The sequence below is a fragment of the Pseudonaja textilis genome, chromosome 8 (assembly GCF_049901715.1).
Source record: "Pseudonaja textilis isolate UNSWEBS1 chromosome 8, rPseTex1.2, whole genome shotgun sequence".
Classification (NCBI taxonomy): Eukaryota; Metazoa; Chordata; class Lepidosauria; order Squamata; family Elapidae; genus Pseudonaja; species Pseudonaja textilis.
Genome location: NC_141997.1, coordinates 9,255,314 through 9,272,990, shown reverse-complemented (window position 1 = coordinate 9,272,990; position 17,677 = coordinate 9,255,314). Strand labels below are relative to the sequence as shown.

General features: G+C 40.9%; 1 protein-coding gene across 2 annotated transcripts in view; it reads left to right on the top strand.

Annotated features, from left to right (window-relative positions):
* The first annotated feature begins 316 nt into the window (after positions 1-316).
* Positions 317-17,677, top strand: part of NHS (NHS actin remodeling regulator) — a 244,363-nt gene continuing 227,002 nt past the window's right edge. Inside the window, exon 1 of one of the 2 annotated variants that reach the window (XM_026714262.2) lies at positions 317-1,137. In XM_026714262.2, coding sequence (XP_026570047.1) covers positions 702-1,137 — 436 coding nt within the window. In that variant the 5' untranslated portion in view covers positions 317-701. The remainder of the gene's footprint in view (positions 1,138-17,677) is intronic. The other variant, XM_026714263.2, reaches the window with a different exon arrangement.

Genomic DNA, 17,677 nt, shown 5'->3' with positions numbered 1-17,677 from the left:
TCTCTTGCTGCCTTATGAACCCATCTTACAAGAGGTGTTTTGCTTTAGCTGTCAAACTTTTCAAGGCTTCCCTCGTCTACCTTCCTCCCGTTTTCCTCCCGTTGCCCATTGATGGTGCATTGGCACACAGCGGCTGCTCGGAATCTGCAGTGACTCCATGCGGTCAAAAGGGGGAATACCTCTCGCTTTCCCTTTTATGTGAGCTCGGGTGTCTCTCCCTGCCTGCTCCTCCTCACAAAAGCTTTGGGCGAATTCCTTTCTCCGGGTTTTCAAGCCATCTTTTAAAAATCCATCCCGCTCTCTCGCGTTGAAAGCTGGAGCTGCTGTGTCGGGAAGCGAGAGGCGAGACAGAGAGGAGGAAGCTTGCAAGAAGCAGGGGAAAGAGGGAAGGAAGGAGCGATTAGAGAAGCAACCGATAAGCGGGCGGCGAAGGTGGCCGGGGACGCGGCGCAGCGCTCGCTTTCCAAAAGCGAAAGGATCCAGGCGGCGAAGAAGATCACCATGGGGGAATAACGCGTCTGCCGATGCCGACTGTTAGCAAGTGAAGGGCTTGGGAGAGGCGGTGGAAGCAGCCCCCCGATCCCGCAGCCGGGGAGCGGAGAGTCGCGGCTTGGACGGCTGGCTGTAGGACGGCTGGGAAGGGAGAAGCGGGCTGGGAAGCGGCGACATCCACACCGAGTGTGACGCCGCAGGCTTTGGTCATGCCCTTCGCCAAGAGGATCGTGAAGCCCCAGAGGCTGTGCCGGCGGCAGCACATCGCCTCGGTGCTAGACGAGAACTCGGGCTTCGAGCTTCCTCAGCCAGGGAGCTTCTTCCAAGAAGAGCCTGGGGAGGCGATGGACGAGCTGGAGGAAGAGGTTCCGGCTGGGCTGGCTGCCGCGCTGCCCACTGAGGGAAAGGAGAACCAGGAGGCGGCGGCGGCGGCGCTGATGCTTTTGGATCTGTGCTCGGTCAGCAATGTGGCTCTCTCGCGGATCCTCCGGCAACTCTCCGATGTGGCCAAGCACGCCTGCACCCTCTTCCAAGAAATCGAGAGCGAGATCCAGCTCACTCACCGCAGGGTCCAGGCGCTGCACAGCCGGATTGGCGGCGTCCAAACCATTTTCCACGGTTTGGATCCCAAGCAGGAGGCAGTGCGTAAGTGGAAGACGCCTTTCCTTCCCCTTGAGGCGACCTCGGCGCCGGCTCACCTTCACCTTCGCTCTTTTTTCCTATGGCTCTGAAGGGTAATCGGGCCCCTGGGAGGCAATCCGGGGAATGGCTCTTGGCTCTCTTTTCCCCCCCTTCGCTTTTTCTGAGAGGGGAGAGTGGAAGCCAGATTTGCTCTGATGGATGAGCTGCTGGTGCTAAGCGAGGGAGGGAAAAGGGGGCGCGGGAGATAAAATGGTGCTGCTTGGGCATCTCGGGGAGGTGTGGCCCTGACTCCCTGAACGCGGCTCTTCCCGATCTCTCCTCCCCACCCCCGCCCTTGTTTCTGCTGGAAAAGGATGCAGGCTTCAGAAGGCGAAAGTTTTCCCCTCTGCGGGAAGTGCAGATGGGGCAGATTCGCCGACATGGGGGGGTGGGGGTGGGGGATAAAGGAGGCGGAAGGTTCCGGGGCCGAGTTGAACTGTGCGGAAAGTTGATTGGGGCGTGTGCGCGCCTTCGCTTGGAACGAGCCATTTCTGCCCCCCCCCCCCAAAAAAAAAACAACACCACCAACCAACCGACCAAACAAAACAAAAAGGCTTTAGGGTTGTTTTGGTTTCCCAAGCGGTTGCCGGGGAAAAAACTCGGTGGGTGGCACGGAGACGAGCCGCTGTTCGCCTTTCAGGCATCCCCATAGCCCGGCCTCCCACCTGCCTCGAGCCCGCATCCTTAGAGTCCTCGGTTCTAGTCGGGGGAAAAAAAAAACCTTTCCATGGGCTGGATTAGAAGGAGAGCGAAGGATTCCGCGCGCCCCCGCCCGTGGAAAACGGCGCAGCGATGCGCGGGAGACGCCTAACGTGCTGGGAGGGGATCAATCGCTGATCTCATGCGGAAGAAGGTGAAGCGCGGGGGGGGGAGAGGAGAGAGAGAGAGGAGTCCCCGGCTATAGCTGCAGGGAAAGGAACGGGGGCGGGGGAGGCAACGGGAGCAATCTGCATTCCGCCACCCGAGACTTTGCAGCGGTCTGCCTGACCCACTTTTCCCTGGCTGAGACTGGGGGGGTGAGAGGGGCAGGCGCCCACATGGTGCATGCGTGAGAGAGGCGTGCGGCGCAAGATGGGGGTCCGCTCCCCCTCCCTCCCCGGCACAGACAAGGTGACCATTCTGCAGAGATAACAGACGAAGCTCCGTGTCTGCCGCTTCACGGGGAAAGGGGTGGTGTTGCTAGCTGGTGATAGCGAAGCATCTAACGGAGGGCGCGGGGAAAGAAGGGGAGCGTTTTAGCGCAGATTTTCCTAGCCTGCGCCTGCCAATGACTGGGTTTCCTTAACCCAAACCAGCAAGGACACTTGAGTTTCCCCGCCCTTGTCGGTGGCCACTGTAAGAGGCATTGCAAGTGGTCATCCGTCACTCATCTAGTCCATTTGCACTGCTTTAAATGGAACTATTAGGATATAATCTGAAGGGATATACATTATCCAAAAACAACCTATAAATAAGCAAACGAATAAATGTTAGCTTTGAAAAATGTCAGATGGATGGGCAGGACTGGATGGCTAGAGTCTATGAATCTCACACTCAGGGATATGATGTAAAAATATCTAGGTTAAGTCTTAGCTCAGCATTCTGGAGTCTGCTTTTCTATTGGCAAGCATTCTGAAAATTATACTCCCAACAAGAGGAGGCACCAGTTTTGAGGAAAGCTGGAAGGGTTTTTTCTCTTCAGCAATATCAGCCTTTCCTGGCAAAATGTCTCTGGATGTAAAAGAAAGGAATATGATTCTATTAGTTGTGGAGAATAGGAAAGTTGTTGGCCTGCACATGTAGAAGCACTAGATTAGGATGATAATTGTTCTGCTTCTTAATATAAAGCAGACAGAGTAACTCCACAAAGCATCCATACAAAGTCTTTTTATTGGTTCATCAGGCATTCTCAAATAACTCATGGTTATGACGAGATTCTTCGCTATGTCCAATTCTCTGCATAGCTGCATTTTATGGTGTAAAAAGATGGTAATTTCTCATCCCGCTAATGGTAGAGCAAAGGGTGAGGCACCAGCATGCTGCTGGGGTCCAAGCAAGAGTGAAGAAACCTCCCCCAACCCACCAAGGGTCAATTCAGTGACCAATCGGGATTACAGATGTGGCCACATGACATGGACTACATTTCCCAGGATACCTTAACTACATTTACCATGATGCATTCCCTTAAGGGACAGCTCCCAATTCCTAACTATCTCAATTCCCATTACTATATACTGGCTGGACAGCACAGTAATATTAGGGGTTTTATGGATGTGTCCTGTCTTGCATGTAGTGCTCTCTCTCTTTCTCTCCAGTCCCTCAACAAGGGATGTTTATCCATCAGATCGTCATCCCCCAAGTTTATCCTTTGAAATTCTCAACTAATTTATGGTTAGTACTCACGTAGAATCGATCACCCACTGATTTGAGGTTACTGGCTACTGCTTAAATGAGTTAAACACTTGGATTGGAATATTTTTATGAAGCTAGTGTTCTTCAGGTATATCAAACAACATCTTTTAGCCAACTGGATTTACAGTCTAGCATATTTGAAAAATGGGATTAGAAAACTAGATTAGAACCCCAAACTCTTTGGTTGAATTCAAGGTTAAAGAAGCATTATAAACTACGATGTTGGGTTTATGAACTTTATGATGTTCTCCATCTTAGTCTTTGAGCTTATATATACGAGCCATTATGATGCTCTACCTGTTTAATTTCCTTGTCTCCTTTCAAAGAATTTGGTGCTTTGAGTTCAGTAAATACACTGTACAGGTATTGAATACTCTCTGCTGAACATATCTACCGTGTCTGCAAGATCACAAAGGGAATATTATACAGTACCTGTGTGTTATGGAAGGAGCTGTGGTTCAGTAATAGAAGCTTTGCTTCTCAGAATAGTTAGTTCTTGGCATTTCTGAGAAGCAGGCTTGATTCATTTCTACAGTCTCTAGAGATACTGCCTCTCTGTCCTGGAAAAGGTGAATTTTATTTATTCCTCACATTTACCTATCTTATAAAAGATGACTGTCTTATCTGGCATGTGGCTGTTTATGCAAGTATCTAGATTTGAATACTAAAGTTATACTTATCCTTTCGGTGATTTGACTTTATGCGGTTCAAAAGGCATATTCTGAAGATGAGATGCGGTGAACTTGGTAAGTGGCTTTGGGCTACTTAGCATCTGGGGGAGCGGTGGGTTGAAAATCCCACATGTTTTTTCTCTTATTTATTTATTTTATTATAAGGCTTATAATAGCAAGCATTTATAAGTAGTTAGTATGTCAGCTGTTGAGGTCCACCATGGAGAAAATGTGGGAAATAGACACATTAAGAAATAGATACTAAGAAATAGACACATATCTTCCCAATATTAGGAAGAATATGACAACAGTTCTTTAAGGAAAGTTTACATTTAAAGATGGAATGAAAAATCTAGAGTGGTGTTGTGGTGAAGGCTTGTATCAGGAAGGCCTTGGTTCAAGTCCAACTTCAAATACAACATTTCTCTAGGTTATTTTGCACCTCTCTTATTCTCAGTTCAAAAGATTAGCACAGTGTTAATAAATGATTGGAGGATAAAGTGCTATGCATGCTATCTTGAATTCCTGAAGGAAAGATGAAATACAAATCTAATAAAGGCCTGAAAATTAAGATCTGCAGGAAAGGCCCACTTTGAAGATCTCTTGATCTTAGATCCTGTCTTTCTTGGATGTGTAGAAGGATCTTCTCATGACTCTTAGGTTATGAGACTTATTTTTGGGAGTGCTAAATTTGGCCCCCAAGCTCTGAATGCTTAGATCAGGGGTGTCAAACTACTGATAGCAGCAGCAGCCAATCAACAAGGAGCTTGTTTCCTTTGTCTCATCAGGCTGAACTGCAAGCCCCCCTTGTTGATTGGCTGCCACGCCCAGTTCCTGAAGCTGCTCATTCGAACTAGCCAGTCAGCAACAAGCAGGAGGCTGCTTGTCGCCAGCCGGACTGGGCCCAAACTAAGCCTGCAGGCCCTCATGGCAGAGAAGCTGGTCTTTTATTCAAGTGGGGAAAGCTATTTTCCTTACATCTCACCTTCTTACAGCTTCATGGTCTTCTGAATCAAAGTCTTTGGCTTCTCTGCTATGTGGACTACCTGTATCTCCTTTGCAGGGTTTTGATTTCAGTACTTACTTTAATGTCCATGTTAGCCTGTCTTTTAAACTCCTTAATGTTTTGGGGTTAGAGTTAGGGTCATTGTTAGTAGCTTTGAGTGTTCAATATACCTACATATCGCATTAGCACTTAGACTTATATACTGCTTCACAGTGCTTTTACAGCTCTCTCTAAGCAATTTACAAGTCAGCATATCGCCCTCAGCAATCTGGGTCCTCATTTTATCAACCTCGGAAGGATGGAAGGCTGAGTCAACCTTAAGCCTGGTGCGATTCAAACTGCTAAATTGCAGGCAGCCAGTAGTCAGCAGAAGTAGCCTGCAGTACTGCATTCTAATAACTACGCCTCCACAACTCTTAATAAGAGGAGATTTGATTCCCAGGTTAAAAAAACAAAAACAATAAATGGTTATCAGTCTATTCACTGAGAAGGAAATGGAAGGCAAATTATTAAGCACATAAATGAATAAATTCATAATTTGTCACCAAAGGTTTATTAACTTTCTAACTTCTTAATAAGAACCGTGCAAAATTCTCCACAGAAGCCAATGAAGAAAGTGGAAGTCAGTAAGTGATAAATTCAACTATTTCTGTTTCTGTTTGTGTTCCACATCCTAACCCTTTCAAGACTGATAATTTCAGATGCTGTTTTTCTAATACAATGACACTTCTTCATTGTGTGGTGTCAACAAGCTAGCTTCAATATGTGACAATATTTTCAGTGTTTTTTTATCAGAAAAAAATCTGCTAGGGAGAAAAAAAAACTGTAGATCCCATGATTCAAGATGCTATTTGATCTAATAAGTGCTAAGATCACTCTGTCTGGAAGCCAGCTAATTGCCCTTCAGACCTGAGCTCTTGAGACCATTGGTTTCAACTTGCATAGTTCTAAGTACTAGTTATAATCTAAAATATCTGGTGAGCACAAAGTGAAAAACAAAAACAAAACCTCTACCTGGACCATGTGCTGCTTCAAACCTTTATAAACACACATTTTCTGCTGAACTTGCTGCAGCATAATGTGCTCTTATATTCCCAAAAGCCACTGAGAAATAATGTTTTTAATTAATGCTGCAAATTTAGCATGTGTAGACACTCACTTTGTAGGGGGAAAAAGTGTTGTTTATTAAGCCATTAGATTGCCTTGCAGTTGTGAAGACAATTGGTGCTGTGACATCCCTAATTGCAGCACAGCAAGGATGCTTGTGAAGTTGAGAAGTGCTATATCTGGGCTTCCCCCTCATTCTGAAAATATACTTAGATTTAATTGGAAATAATTAACTCCATCCTGGCACAAGAGAAACAACATGACAATGAATTTACACGGCACAGAATCAAGAGTTGGAAAGGGCCATTGAATTCAAGCTACTGTTTAATGTGAGAAACCAAATTAAAGCTTTGGAGTCTGAGCTTGCTTGCAGACATTTCATTACCTGATTACACTGTAGGTAACATCTTCAGGGTTGGAAGGGAGCAGGGATCTCTCTCTATTTATATTTGGTGAATTGCTCTGTCAATATTGCTGGGGTGTGTGGTTTTTTCTTTGGTAGTTCTTTGATTAGGCTGTTTTATACTGCTAATTTGCTAACAGTACTTGATTGTTTGGTTATCTGAGTATTGATTGCTGATAGGAAGTGTTCTGGTCTTTGGTTTCCTTTTTAGCTTTTTCATTGTTTCTTTTGAATGTAAATATTGTTTATCTGTATGTACCTATGTTTGTTGATTTGTCTGAGTGCATACCTTCCAGGAGTTCACTAGCATTTTTGGATTTAACTTGGTCTGGGATGCTCAGTTTTTCCCAGTTGAAACTATGGTGAAGCCTTCCATGAATCATGAAATTCGGGAATTTTCATCCTGTTTTTTGATTGCTATCTCATGGATGCTCTCTGCTAGTCTTTTGTCTTTATGTTGGCTAATAATGGCTGTTGTAGTCCTTATATTGTACATTATACATGACTCCTGTTTCTTCTACTTGGGACACTGTGTCTTTTTTCCATGTATGGCAGTGTTGTCTTTTTCATAGCTTAAATTAGTTGTGCTGTAGTGGATTGGGTGGTCAGATACTTTTTGATAAAGTTGCATCAGTATCTATTTAGTTGAAATATATTATATAGGTGGTCTGTTTCCTTTTTCTAATGTTTGGGTTGCAGTGAGTGCACTTGTTCTCATTTGAATAACATTTTTACACAGGTCCTTTTGTATTAGGTTGGATTGTTATTTTTGTAGTGGAATTTGGTTAGTGTGGGTAGTTTTACGTTAGAGTTGTGCTTCTAATTAACCAACTTCTCCTCTATTGATGAGGAGATCCAGGAAAAGTAGTGTATTATTGTTTTCTTCCTTTGAATTTTCTTCCTTTGAAGATGTTGATTGTTTCCTGCATGTTCTCTAATTGTTCCTTTTTTATTATGACAAAGATGTTATCTACATACTGAGTCCATACCTTTGTTTGGGAGTATTCTGTTTTCTAGATGCTGCATTATAGTCTCTGCTATGAATACTGAGAATGGTGAGCTTATAAGTGTTCCTCTGACTTGTTGACCATCAAATTAAAAGTAGGTGGTAAGGCGGAGGCTGATTTCTCTCTCCAAAATTTAACATTTCCACTTCATTCCATCTCTACTCATAAAGTTTACTTTCTAGTTCTTTGTTCTGTGAATTAGTTCTCTTGATCTTTAAAAAAATCAGGACAATTTTATGAAAATTTTCAATTAAACAAATAAAAAATAACCGAAACTGATAATTGAAGTACAAGATGGACGAATGAAAAAAGAATCAAAATCAAAAGTGCAGAAGGAAGAAGGTAAAGAAACATAAAGATATTACTTCTGATTTTCTTTTGCAACATATATAAGTATAAATTTACATTAAATTCTTACTGTATGTTTACTTTTCATATTTCTATTATCTGCCCTTTTTTCTGTTGATCAAATTTGTGTGTCATAACTTCATTTTATTCTGTTTCATGCAAAAAGTCCAAAAAGGTTTCCAATCAAGATTAAAACTAATGTCTTTTCTCTATCAAGGTTGTCACTTTTGTCAACCCAGCCACTCTCTATTTCACCATCCATTCTTCCACAGTTGATAGTATCAATTTTTTCCATTGTTGCACATGTAAAGGCCTGTTGTCATACATAAAAATGAAGTTCTGTAGTTTTTTTTAACTGTATCCACCAGTCCCGAAAGGAATATTTCTGATCTTAATTGTATATTAGTTTTTTCAACCTTCTGAATTAATGTATGGATTTGAATACCAAGTTGTTTATCTATTTCATATGCCCACCAAGCATGATAAAAAGTCCCTCATGTTTTCATTTTCAGCATACATTTGAGATACATTTATACGTTTTAGACAATTTTTCCAGTGGTAAATATCAATGGTGCATCAATTTATTTACATTTTCTTTAACACAACACCAATTTCAATCCTTTCATCCATGTATTTTCCCATTATTCTATTTATATATAATATATTATACAAAAGTTTTTAGTTTATTTGATCATACATTATTTCACTTGTTCATCTTTTAATTCAAATTTCAATAATAGTTTGTACATTTTAGCAATAGCATATTCATATAATTCTATTTCAATTTCCATCTTACCTTGTTCAAACCAAAAGCCCTTTTACTTTGAATCTTTTAAATAGTTCTACATTGAACATTGACATGTATAGCCTCCTGATACCAGATCCTTCCCTGAGGATGTGCTTAAATTGTTACATTTTAACTGTGGATTTTTAATGTATGCTGCCCAGAATCACTGTGTGTGAGTTGAGAGGCTACATAAATGTGTTATGTAAATACATAAATAAGAATTCCAATATATCACCTTAAGTTAATCATTTATGCTTGGTTATAATTTCTTCTTCTTGGGTGGAGGGGTTGGACTAGATCAGCGGTCGCCAACCAGTGGGTTGCCAACTGGTGGGCCATGAGAAAAGTTTGGTGGGCCGCAGAGAAATCTCACCCCCAGAGCACCCCCACAAAGCAATTAATCCAGGCTGAGCAGAAACACAAGGCTGCGCTGCCCACTTGGCCTGCGGGAACCCTCCCTGCCCACTCACTCCTTAACCGGTAAACTTGCCTGCTAAATTGCTATTTTTCCTTTTTCCGACCATCATCAATTCTTCTGTGCCGGGAGATTTAAATTAGCTAGGAAGCAGGAAATGGTTGGATTTCTTGCTTTCTAGCTAGTCTTTGGATCTTTGGCTCAGCAGAGCCAAACCTCCCTTAGGACTGAAGGTTTTCTTGCAAGCAAATTTGAGAGACTGAGCTAGCCAATGGCAGATAGATAAATCACTGAATGATTCTGTGAGCAACTCAATCTGCCTGCCTGCTGTGCCTGATTTTGGGTAAAAGTTGCTCTTTTTTTAAAATAAAAAATTCAATATCTACATGCATGGTGTGTTGTGAGTTGCAAGCAAATTTTATATGACAGACTGAGCTAGCCAATGGCAGATAGATAGATCTCTGAATGAATCTGTGATTCTGTGAGTAACTCAATCTGCCTGCCTGCTTTGCCTAATTTTGGGTAAAAGTTGCTCTTTTTTATAAAAAAAATCAATATTTACACAAATATTTATAATATTTACGTACAAGCCATGCCCAGCCAGTCACATGACCACCAAGCCACACCCACAAATTAGGCCACACCCACAGAACCGGTTAGTGGTCCCTGGGATCTAACATTATGAGTTTGGTGGGCCCTGAGGTCCAAAAGGTTGGCGACCCCTGGACTAGATGACCTACAAGGTCCCTTTCAACTCTGTTAATTATTTTCAGAGTTGTTGTTATGGGGAAAATAGAGGAAGAAGGAATAGTAAGTATGTTCACCACCTTGAGTTATTTATAAAAATAATAAAGGTGGGATAAAAATATTTAAAATGAGAATCTCAGGGTGAGGTTTATCACAAACATTAAACCAGTAATTAAAAAAAATCACTAGAATCCTAATAGATGATAATTAAGTAAAATTAAAAACAATGGTTTGTAGAGAGAAATCTAAAAATCAGCAAGTGCTAGAAGTATATAACAGAAAGAACAATACTGACTCAACTGGCAGAAAATCGTATATTATATTATACTATGTTATGGTATGGTATGGTATAGTACAGTACAGTACAGTACAGTATAATAAATTAAAGTGAGAAGTTTAAAAAGAGGGTTTTATTTGGTACATCAAATGAAAAGAATAAATGCCAAGTAGACATCTCTAGAGAGGTTATAATTCTGCAACTAGTTTTTGTTTTTGGAACTATTAGCTCAATGTTCCATTGAACCTAAAAAGATCTATTGAATCAGGCTGGAGGTTTGTCTAAAGGAGTAATTGCTCCCATACACATCTATTTACAGTATTTCTATCCTGCTCTAGTCCCAAAGCACTCTGGTGTTATAGAAATACAAACAAAGAACATTATAAAATCAACAATATATGCTTGTAGACTTTTGATAGGTTCTCAGAAAATTCATACAACCAAGATCCTACGACTTGCATGTATCAACAACCAGCATGTAATTATGTAGTGCTTCAGCTTCTAATTGTTGGAATGTTCCATCTTTCCCTTTATCTTGCAGGTATAGTATTACTTCCCATTACACCTGGGTGGCAAGTCTTTCTCCCCAGCTTTGCTTCCTATTCACTCATTTTTCTGCAAATGTTAATGCTATAAAGCTGATCTGAATGCCAGTTTATCTAGACTCTTTCTGCCACTATCCTACATGTAGTCCTTGACATATGACCACAACTGGGGCCAAAATTTCCATTGTTAAGCAAGACAGTTATTAAATGAGTCTCACCCAATTTTACAACCTTTTTTTAACATGGCTGTTAAGTGAATCACGCAGTTGTTAAGCAAATCTGGCTTCCCCATTGACTTTGCTTGTCGGAAGCTGGCTGGAAAGGTTGCGAATGGTGATCACATGATCCCAAAATGCTGTAACCATCGAAAATACATGCCAGTTGCCAAGCACTGAATTTTAATCACATGACCATGTGGATGCTATAATGGTTGCAACTTTTTTGTTATGTCACTTTTTTCAGTGCCATTGTAATTTTAAGTAGTCACTAAACAAATGATTGTAAGTCAAGAACTACCTGTAGAATAAATCAAGAGTTAAAGGCCTGAATGCAGGTTCAAGGAATTAAGATGAAGGTAGGCGCATACCTCCCCTGCTCTGCGCAGCTTCAGTGGGTGTCTGTCAAGTGGAAGAAGGCAGCTCCACGCATACATCCCTGCCGCCTGTCTCAACTCACCTTGTGGTGGTGGCACTGGCCTGCTGGACACACTGCACAGCCACCTGGCCTGTTGTGGCCGTGGACAAGCAGGTGGTGGGATGGAGAGGGCTGGCCCAGCAGTAGTAGTGCTCCCACTCCCAAGTGGCTGCGGCTGGACACCGTCGGCCCTCGCACACTCACTGCCTCCTGTACAGTGAGTGAAAATAAGCCTTGATGGGTCTTTTAGAGCAAAAATACATATAAAACTTAGTCTTATTTTGGGGTAAACGTGGACAACTATTTTTAGCAGTATTATTTTGGTGGGGCTCCAAGGGCTACAAGAAGGAGAGTTGGGTCCATGTGTAGTCCTGGGAATACATGGTATTCACTCCTGCTATCGAGAGATTAAGTATAATGAGCATGAATGTGTATTTTCTGTTTTGCTTTTTACAAGTCGATATGTAACTAAGTCAACAAAGCTGTCTGCAGTGCAAAAGCCATGAAATGAATGTTAGAAGATTTGGCAAGTACACGTATCCCACTCATCTCAGTGCAATCTGAAAAGTGCTTGTTTGGACTATATAATGTTGTTAATTTGTTTTAGTTTTATCAAGAATAATTTGAAATCTTTTGCATTGTATTCTGGAAAAGAAAGAAAATCAGACACGCAGCTCACAATTTATGGCTTATTGCCCTTTGTCGAATGATCACTCTTTCTATCAGTAATCAGCCTCCTTTGCTCCACCTGTGCCAGCGACAATTCCATGTTTGGGCAAATCAGCTCAGTTTCCTTCAATTTCTTAACAGTCTCTGCCAATCCCTGACTCAGCTTTGACCTAGAGATAGAGGAGCTGATCTTGTGATGCACTGGGAAGCCAGGCCCTGCAGTTCACCCAGCTCCAGATGACCACCCAAAGAGTCGAAGCAATAGTTGGGCCAGCTTGAGCCTGCCAGACCACCCTGGATTAGATTTTGTTATTGCATTTTTCTAGGCAGGCCTGTATGTGGTTACACAGCCTCATTTTCTTAAGTACTTACATTCAAAACATATCATTTTCTCTTTTTTAAAAAGTGCTTATTCTAAACAAATATGATTTATTTAGTTATTATGACATTGTGATTTTAAATAGCATCACATTTGTTTTAATCTAGAAGCTCTTTATCTGTGTCTTTTTGTGTTTGTTATAATCTCTCCCCTCCCCCTCCTTCATATAACTCACTGGCATGAATACTTTAGAGATAAGTCATGTATGAAAGATTTAAATTTTGTTTAATTTGGGGGACAAATAGTTTAAAGGAGTAGTCCCGTTCTTCCAAAAGGTCGGATGCAATCTGTGTGTGGGGGTGCGTAATCAAGACAAAATCAAAATCAATATTTAGCATCCCCCCCCCCCAATACACTGAAGTGTGTGACCTGAGGCAATGTACTCTACACTTGATATTTTCTAACTCTGGACTACATTGGGATGCACTAAATGAGAGAATCCATGTGGATTACACACTATTCAATATAAATACCCCAAATGTCTCAGGAAATGAATATTTAAAAATAAAGCACTTACGACCAAATAATCTGGGAAGTAATTATTTGTTAAAAAGAATAGTTGGTCTTTAGAATTAGGTGATTTTGTGAAATATCTATCTTCAGACACACCTCTATCATTTAAACTGGTTTGTGCAATGTGATGCAGGTCTCTTAGCACTGACAAGCTTCCTTTCCATTCATTTTTGCACCTAGAAAGAAAAAAAGCAAGTACCAGTCTCCAGTATCTTTATTTCTGTATAGTCTGCTGCCTTCTAAATTGACCCTATGACCTTCCATAGAAAAATAAAGATGAATGGAAGCTACAATGCAGTGTGCGAAAGTGAGCAGACTTAACCGGGTAGAAGCAAAACATTATGGAATGTGAATGCAACAGCTATATTTCTTTCTTCTCTCCAGTTTGCAGTCTTAATATTTAGGGTTGATGAGTACCTTATGGTGTAGTTTATGAGGAGGAAGACATTTCTATGTAAAGGATACAATATCACATATTTTGTTGGGCTAGAAGAGCGGAAACCAATTGGTTCTAAAGCCCTTATCATCATTGTTAGAAGCATATGGGTGCTGAAGTCCAACAATTCAGGATCTATTTGGTTACTGCTAGAACTGGAGGATGAAAAAGCAAAGCTTTTGTTTTTGGTGGTAGCTATTTGGTTCCTAGAATATATATTGCCAATTCTCACATAAGCTTTTGCATCACGTAGCAATAGAATTGACTGGCTACTTCCAACCCCTGGCTTCTCTGCATAGCTTGGGGATATGTTTTCCACAATTTCCAACCAGTATAACTCAGATGATGGAGTGTAATATACAAAGCACCAGGAATCTGATGATCTTTCTGAGTCTTAAAATGATTGGGGATTGAACCTCATATGATTTGTGGACTGCTAATATGCCACTGCACCTTCCAATGGTTAAACTTTGCTTTGGCTCATTAAATCTTGTTATGTGAGTGAACTTCTATTGTTGGTAGAAGTTGGAAGACAGCTAACTATAATTTCATGAATTTCAAAGTAGTGCAGTGTAGTCCTTACAATACAGGTTGTCCTCAACTCACAACCGTTCATTTAGTGACCATTCAAAGTTACAACAGCACTGAAAAAAGTGACTTCTGACAGTTTTTCACACATACAACCATTGTAGCATCCCCATGGTCATATGATCAAAATTCAGATCCTAGGCAACTGGTTCATATTTTTGATGGTTGCAGTGTCCTAGGATCATGTGATCAGTCTTTGCAGCCTTCTGACAAGCAAAATCAATGGGGAAGCCTGATTCACTTAACAACTATGTTATTAACTTAAATGCAATGATTCACTTAACAACTATGACAAGAAAAGTCGTAAAGTGCAGCAAACTCACTTAACGAATGCTTCACTTAGCAACATAAATTTTGGGCTCAATTGCCATAACTTGAAGACTACGTGTAATGAAATGATTAAGTTCTGTTTTGAGAAAGTATTTGACTATCACTTTTCCACTATAATTTTTTTTTCTGATATGGCTTACCTTTGCCTCCTCTCCATATTTGTTTCAGTTTCTGGGATAGAAAAAAATCTCTGCAATATCTACATCTTCATTGCCTTGAGAGAACTGACTAATTTCACTAAACCAGAGTAATGATGAAATGCAGACTTCTCCTTTTTTGTGCCATTTAGTCAGTGGAAATATTTCCCCCACAGCCTTGAATAATGTTGAGAATAGAGTGGGTGGAGTTGTTTAATAGTCTCTGAGTATTATTTCCGGAATGGGGATGGGTCAAGAGAAATAAACCAGCCTACACAACTTCTACTGTATATGATAAAATGCATAGTGATTTCTCCATTGTTCCACGTATGTGCTGAAAGTGCCTGGAGGTGGAGCATTTTTCAACTATATGTTGTGTTACAAGATAAGGAATCCAAACTAAAACCTCTGGATGTTTTTTTGTATGAAGTAAGAAAACAGAATGACATCCCTAAAGGTATGTTAATTTTGTAAAGCAGGAGAAAAGATAACTGGCATTTTAGAACACCAGTATATGTTTTTATTCTCTACTATTGTATTTGTAGAATGGTTTATGAAAAATGGATGAGAGGTAAGACCTAACTGTAGTCGTTCCCTTTCACTGTGAACAATTCCTGAGAGTGAACTTGTGGGGTCAACTGATCTCAGATACGCCACCTAAGGGACCTATTTAGCCAGTGTTTCTTCTAGTGATGTTCTCTGAGTCACTGAATTTATAAAATATTCTTTTAATGAAAAGCTAGCAAGCAAAATGACAGTTTCAGCTATGGTCTATTTCCAGCAAAGCAGAGGTGGTATTCAGCAGGTTCTGACCAGTTCTGGAGAAATTTTGAGTAGTTCAGAAAACTGGCAGATACCATCTCTGACTAGAGATTTTACAGTATCCTTCCCCTGCCACACCCACCAAGCCACGCCCACAGAACTGGTAGTAAGATTTTTTGAATCCCACCACTGCAGCAAAGCTCTTGTTTCTTACCACCCATGTCTCCAAGAAGCATTCTAATGAAACAAAATAGTTCAATGTATTGGTTGAAAAGATGAGTATTTTGCATAGCTAGAAAAGGGTGGAGATCAGAAATAACTATAGTAGTTTGCCTTTTGGTAAATGGGTATTTTGTGATTGACCATGGTTTTTTTCTGTGTTGGAAGCATGAGGTGCTTCTTTTTGTGGTGAAAGGACCAGCTGGTGAAATCACAATTGCCCAGACGATGCCCAGTTGGGGGCTCCTTTCATGTCTCATAAAGTTGCCCACTGAAGTGGTCTATCTACTCATGGTCGCTTGCTTTCAAACTGCTGGATTGGCAGGAACTGGAACAAATGACGGGAGCTCATCTGGTCACATGGCAGCAACTGGGTTTTGAATATGAACCTGCTGATTGTGAGCCCAGCGTCCTAACCATATGTGAGCCACCACGCTCCTCTGTTGACCATGCTTATCATACAACATACTCTGTCCCAAACACACTTGGAGACTTCTGCCTTAATGTTTTTAATTGTGCCTGTCTCATCACTGTAGACCAAGTTGAAAGTTGTACCTTATACAGTATACAAATTAGTCATTGAAATGTAGGTTTTTACAATTCTTCATTCTGCCAAAGAACTGCTAAAGCAAGGTCCTGGTTGCCCAAAGCATCTGCAGTCAAGCAAATAGTGGCCTTTACTTATCAATGGGAAGTCTGAATCTGAAATGATGGAGTGAACAAATCAAGAGGCAGCAGAAGCAGACACATGTTCCTATATTTACTGAAATTCAGATGTACATCTTGTTCTGAATTGAAAATTATATCTCATGTAAATGAACTTTAATAGAGGAAATGAGAAAACTTGCAAGCATCATTAAGAATATATATAGATATCTGAGTTGGCCTTAGATCATTCAAGGTTCTTGGTGTGGAGGTAAAAATGTCTTGTAGGTCATTCTCTTTCAAGTGGCAATAATAAAGGTTTAGTTTTTAAATATCCACAACTACATGTCGTAACAGCTTTGTATACAAAAAATGGGACATTAGAAATGAAGAATATTTTTCGACAAACAAGCAAGTTTATTTTGGATTGATGACAGCAACTACGTCTTGAGGATGAAGAAGTGCAATTGTTTTCCCAACAATTGAACAGAATTCTTTCAATTTCCTCGTTAGAAAAAACCTGAAATGGCTTATGCTCTGCAAATATTGCAGACCATGGATGCAGAATTAATTACAGTCATGTTGAGATGAGGTAATGTCATGGGAGCTGATTTAATTTAAAAACAGTGATTTAAAAGTTTAATCACTAGTTTAATAAAGATCTATGTTAGATAGCTGCTGGGTGCTAGGGCTGCTTTTTAAATCTCAATGGTGTCTAAAGCAACCACCAAGATTTACAATCAGAGATTCAGAGGTGTAAATAATAGAACTGAGAATAGTAGGCTTAAAGTTTTCCTTGCATTTTAAAACATACACTTTTTCCTGGCATATACATCACAGATTAAAGAGGAAATTAAGAACAGTAGCTACGGTAAACAAACATGCATGTTTTACTTCTACCAAATGACCACCCAAATGTGAATGTTCATGTGATGATACATACAAACCCATTCGGTGTACCAAATCTGATAAGACAGGCAGTTTAGAGAATATTGGTGACTAGAAACCACAACTGAGTGCATGAAGGAGAGAGATTGGCAGAGCCAGGTGGAAGAGTCAAGCAACAAATCAGTTTAGAGTCTATGCAATCACAAGAGGATGAAGTCCAAACTCCCACCACCACCCTCCCTGGATTCCATTGAACTTTATCTAGTTTTACCTAAAGACAAACTCTTAATTTAAGAAGATTCCTGTCCATAGGCTTGAGCAATAAATCAGTAATTTTGAACCCTTCGAATGTGGACCTGTGTGCCTGACAGCACAGCAGGCAGGATGGGCTATGCTATAAAAATGGGCTTCTTGTCCAATACTTCACTGAGTCTATTGGTGATCTCTTCTATCAAATGGCAGAGTTAGTTCTTCTTATGGTGTTTCCCCATAATGTATATTGGGCCTTAACAAAATGTGTCCCACCAAGCAGCTTTGGATAAACTGACAGCATTTTTTTTTAAGTCAAATTTACCACCACCACTACTGCTATGAAAGATGC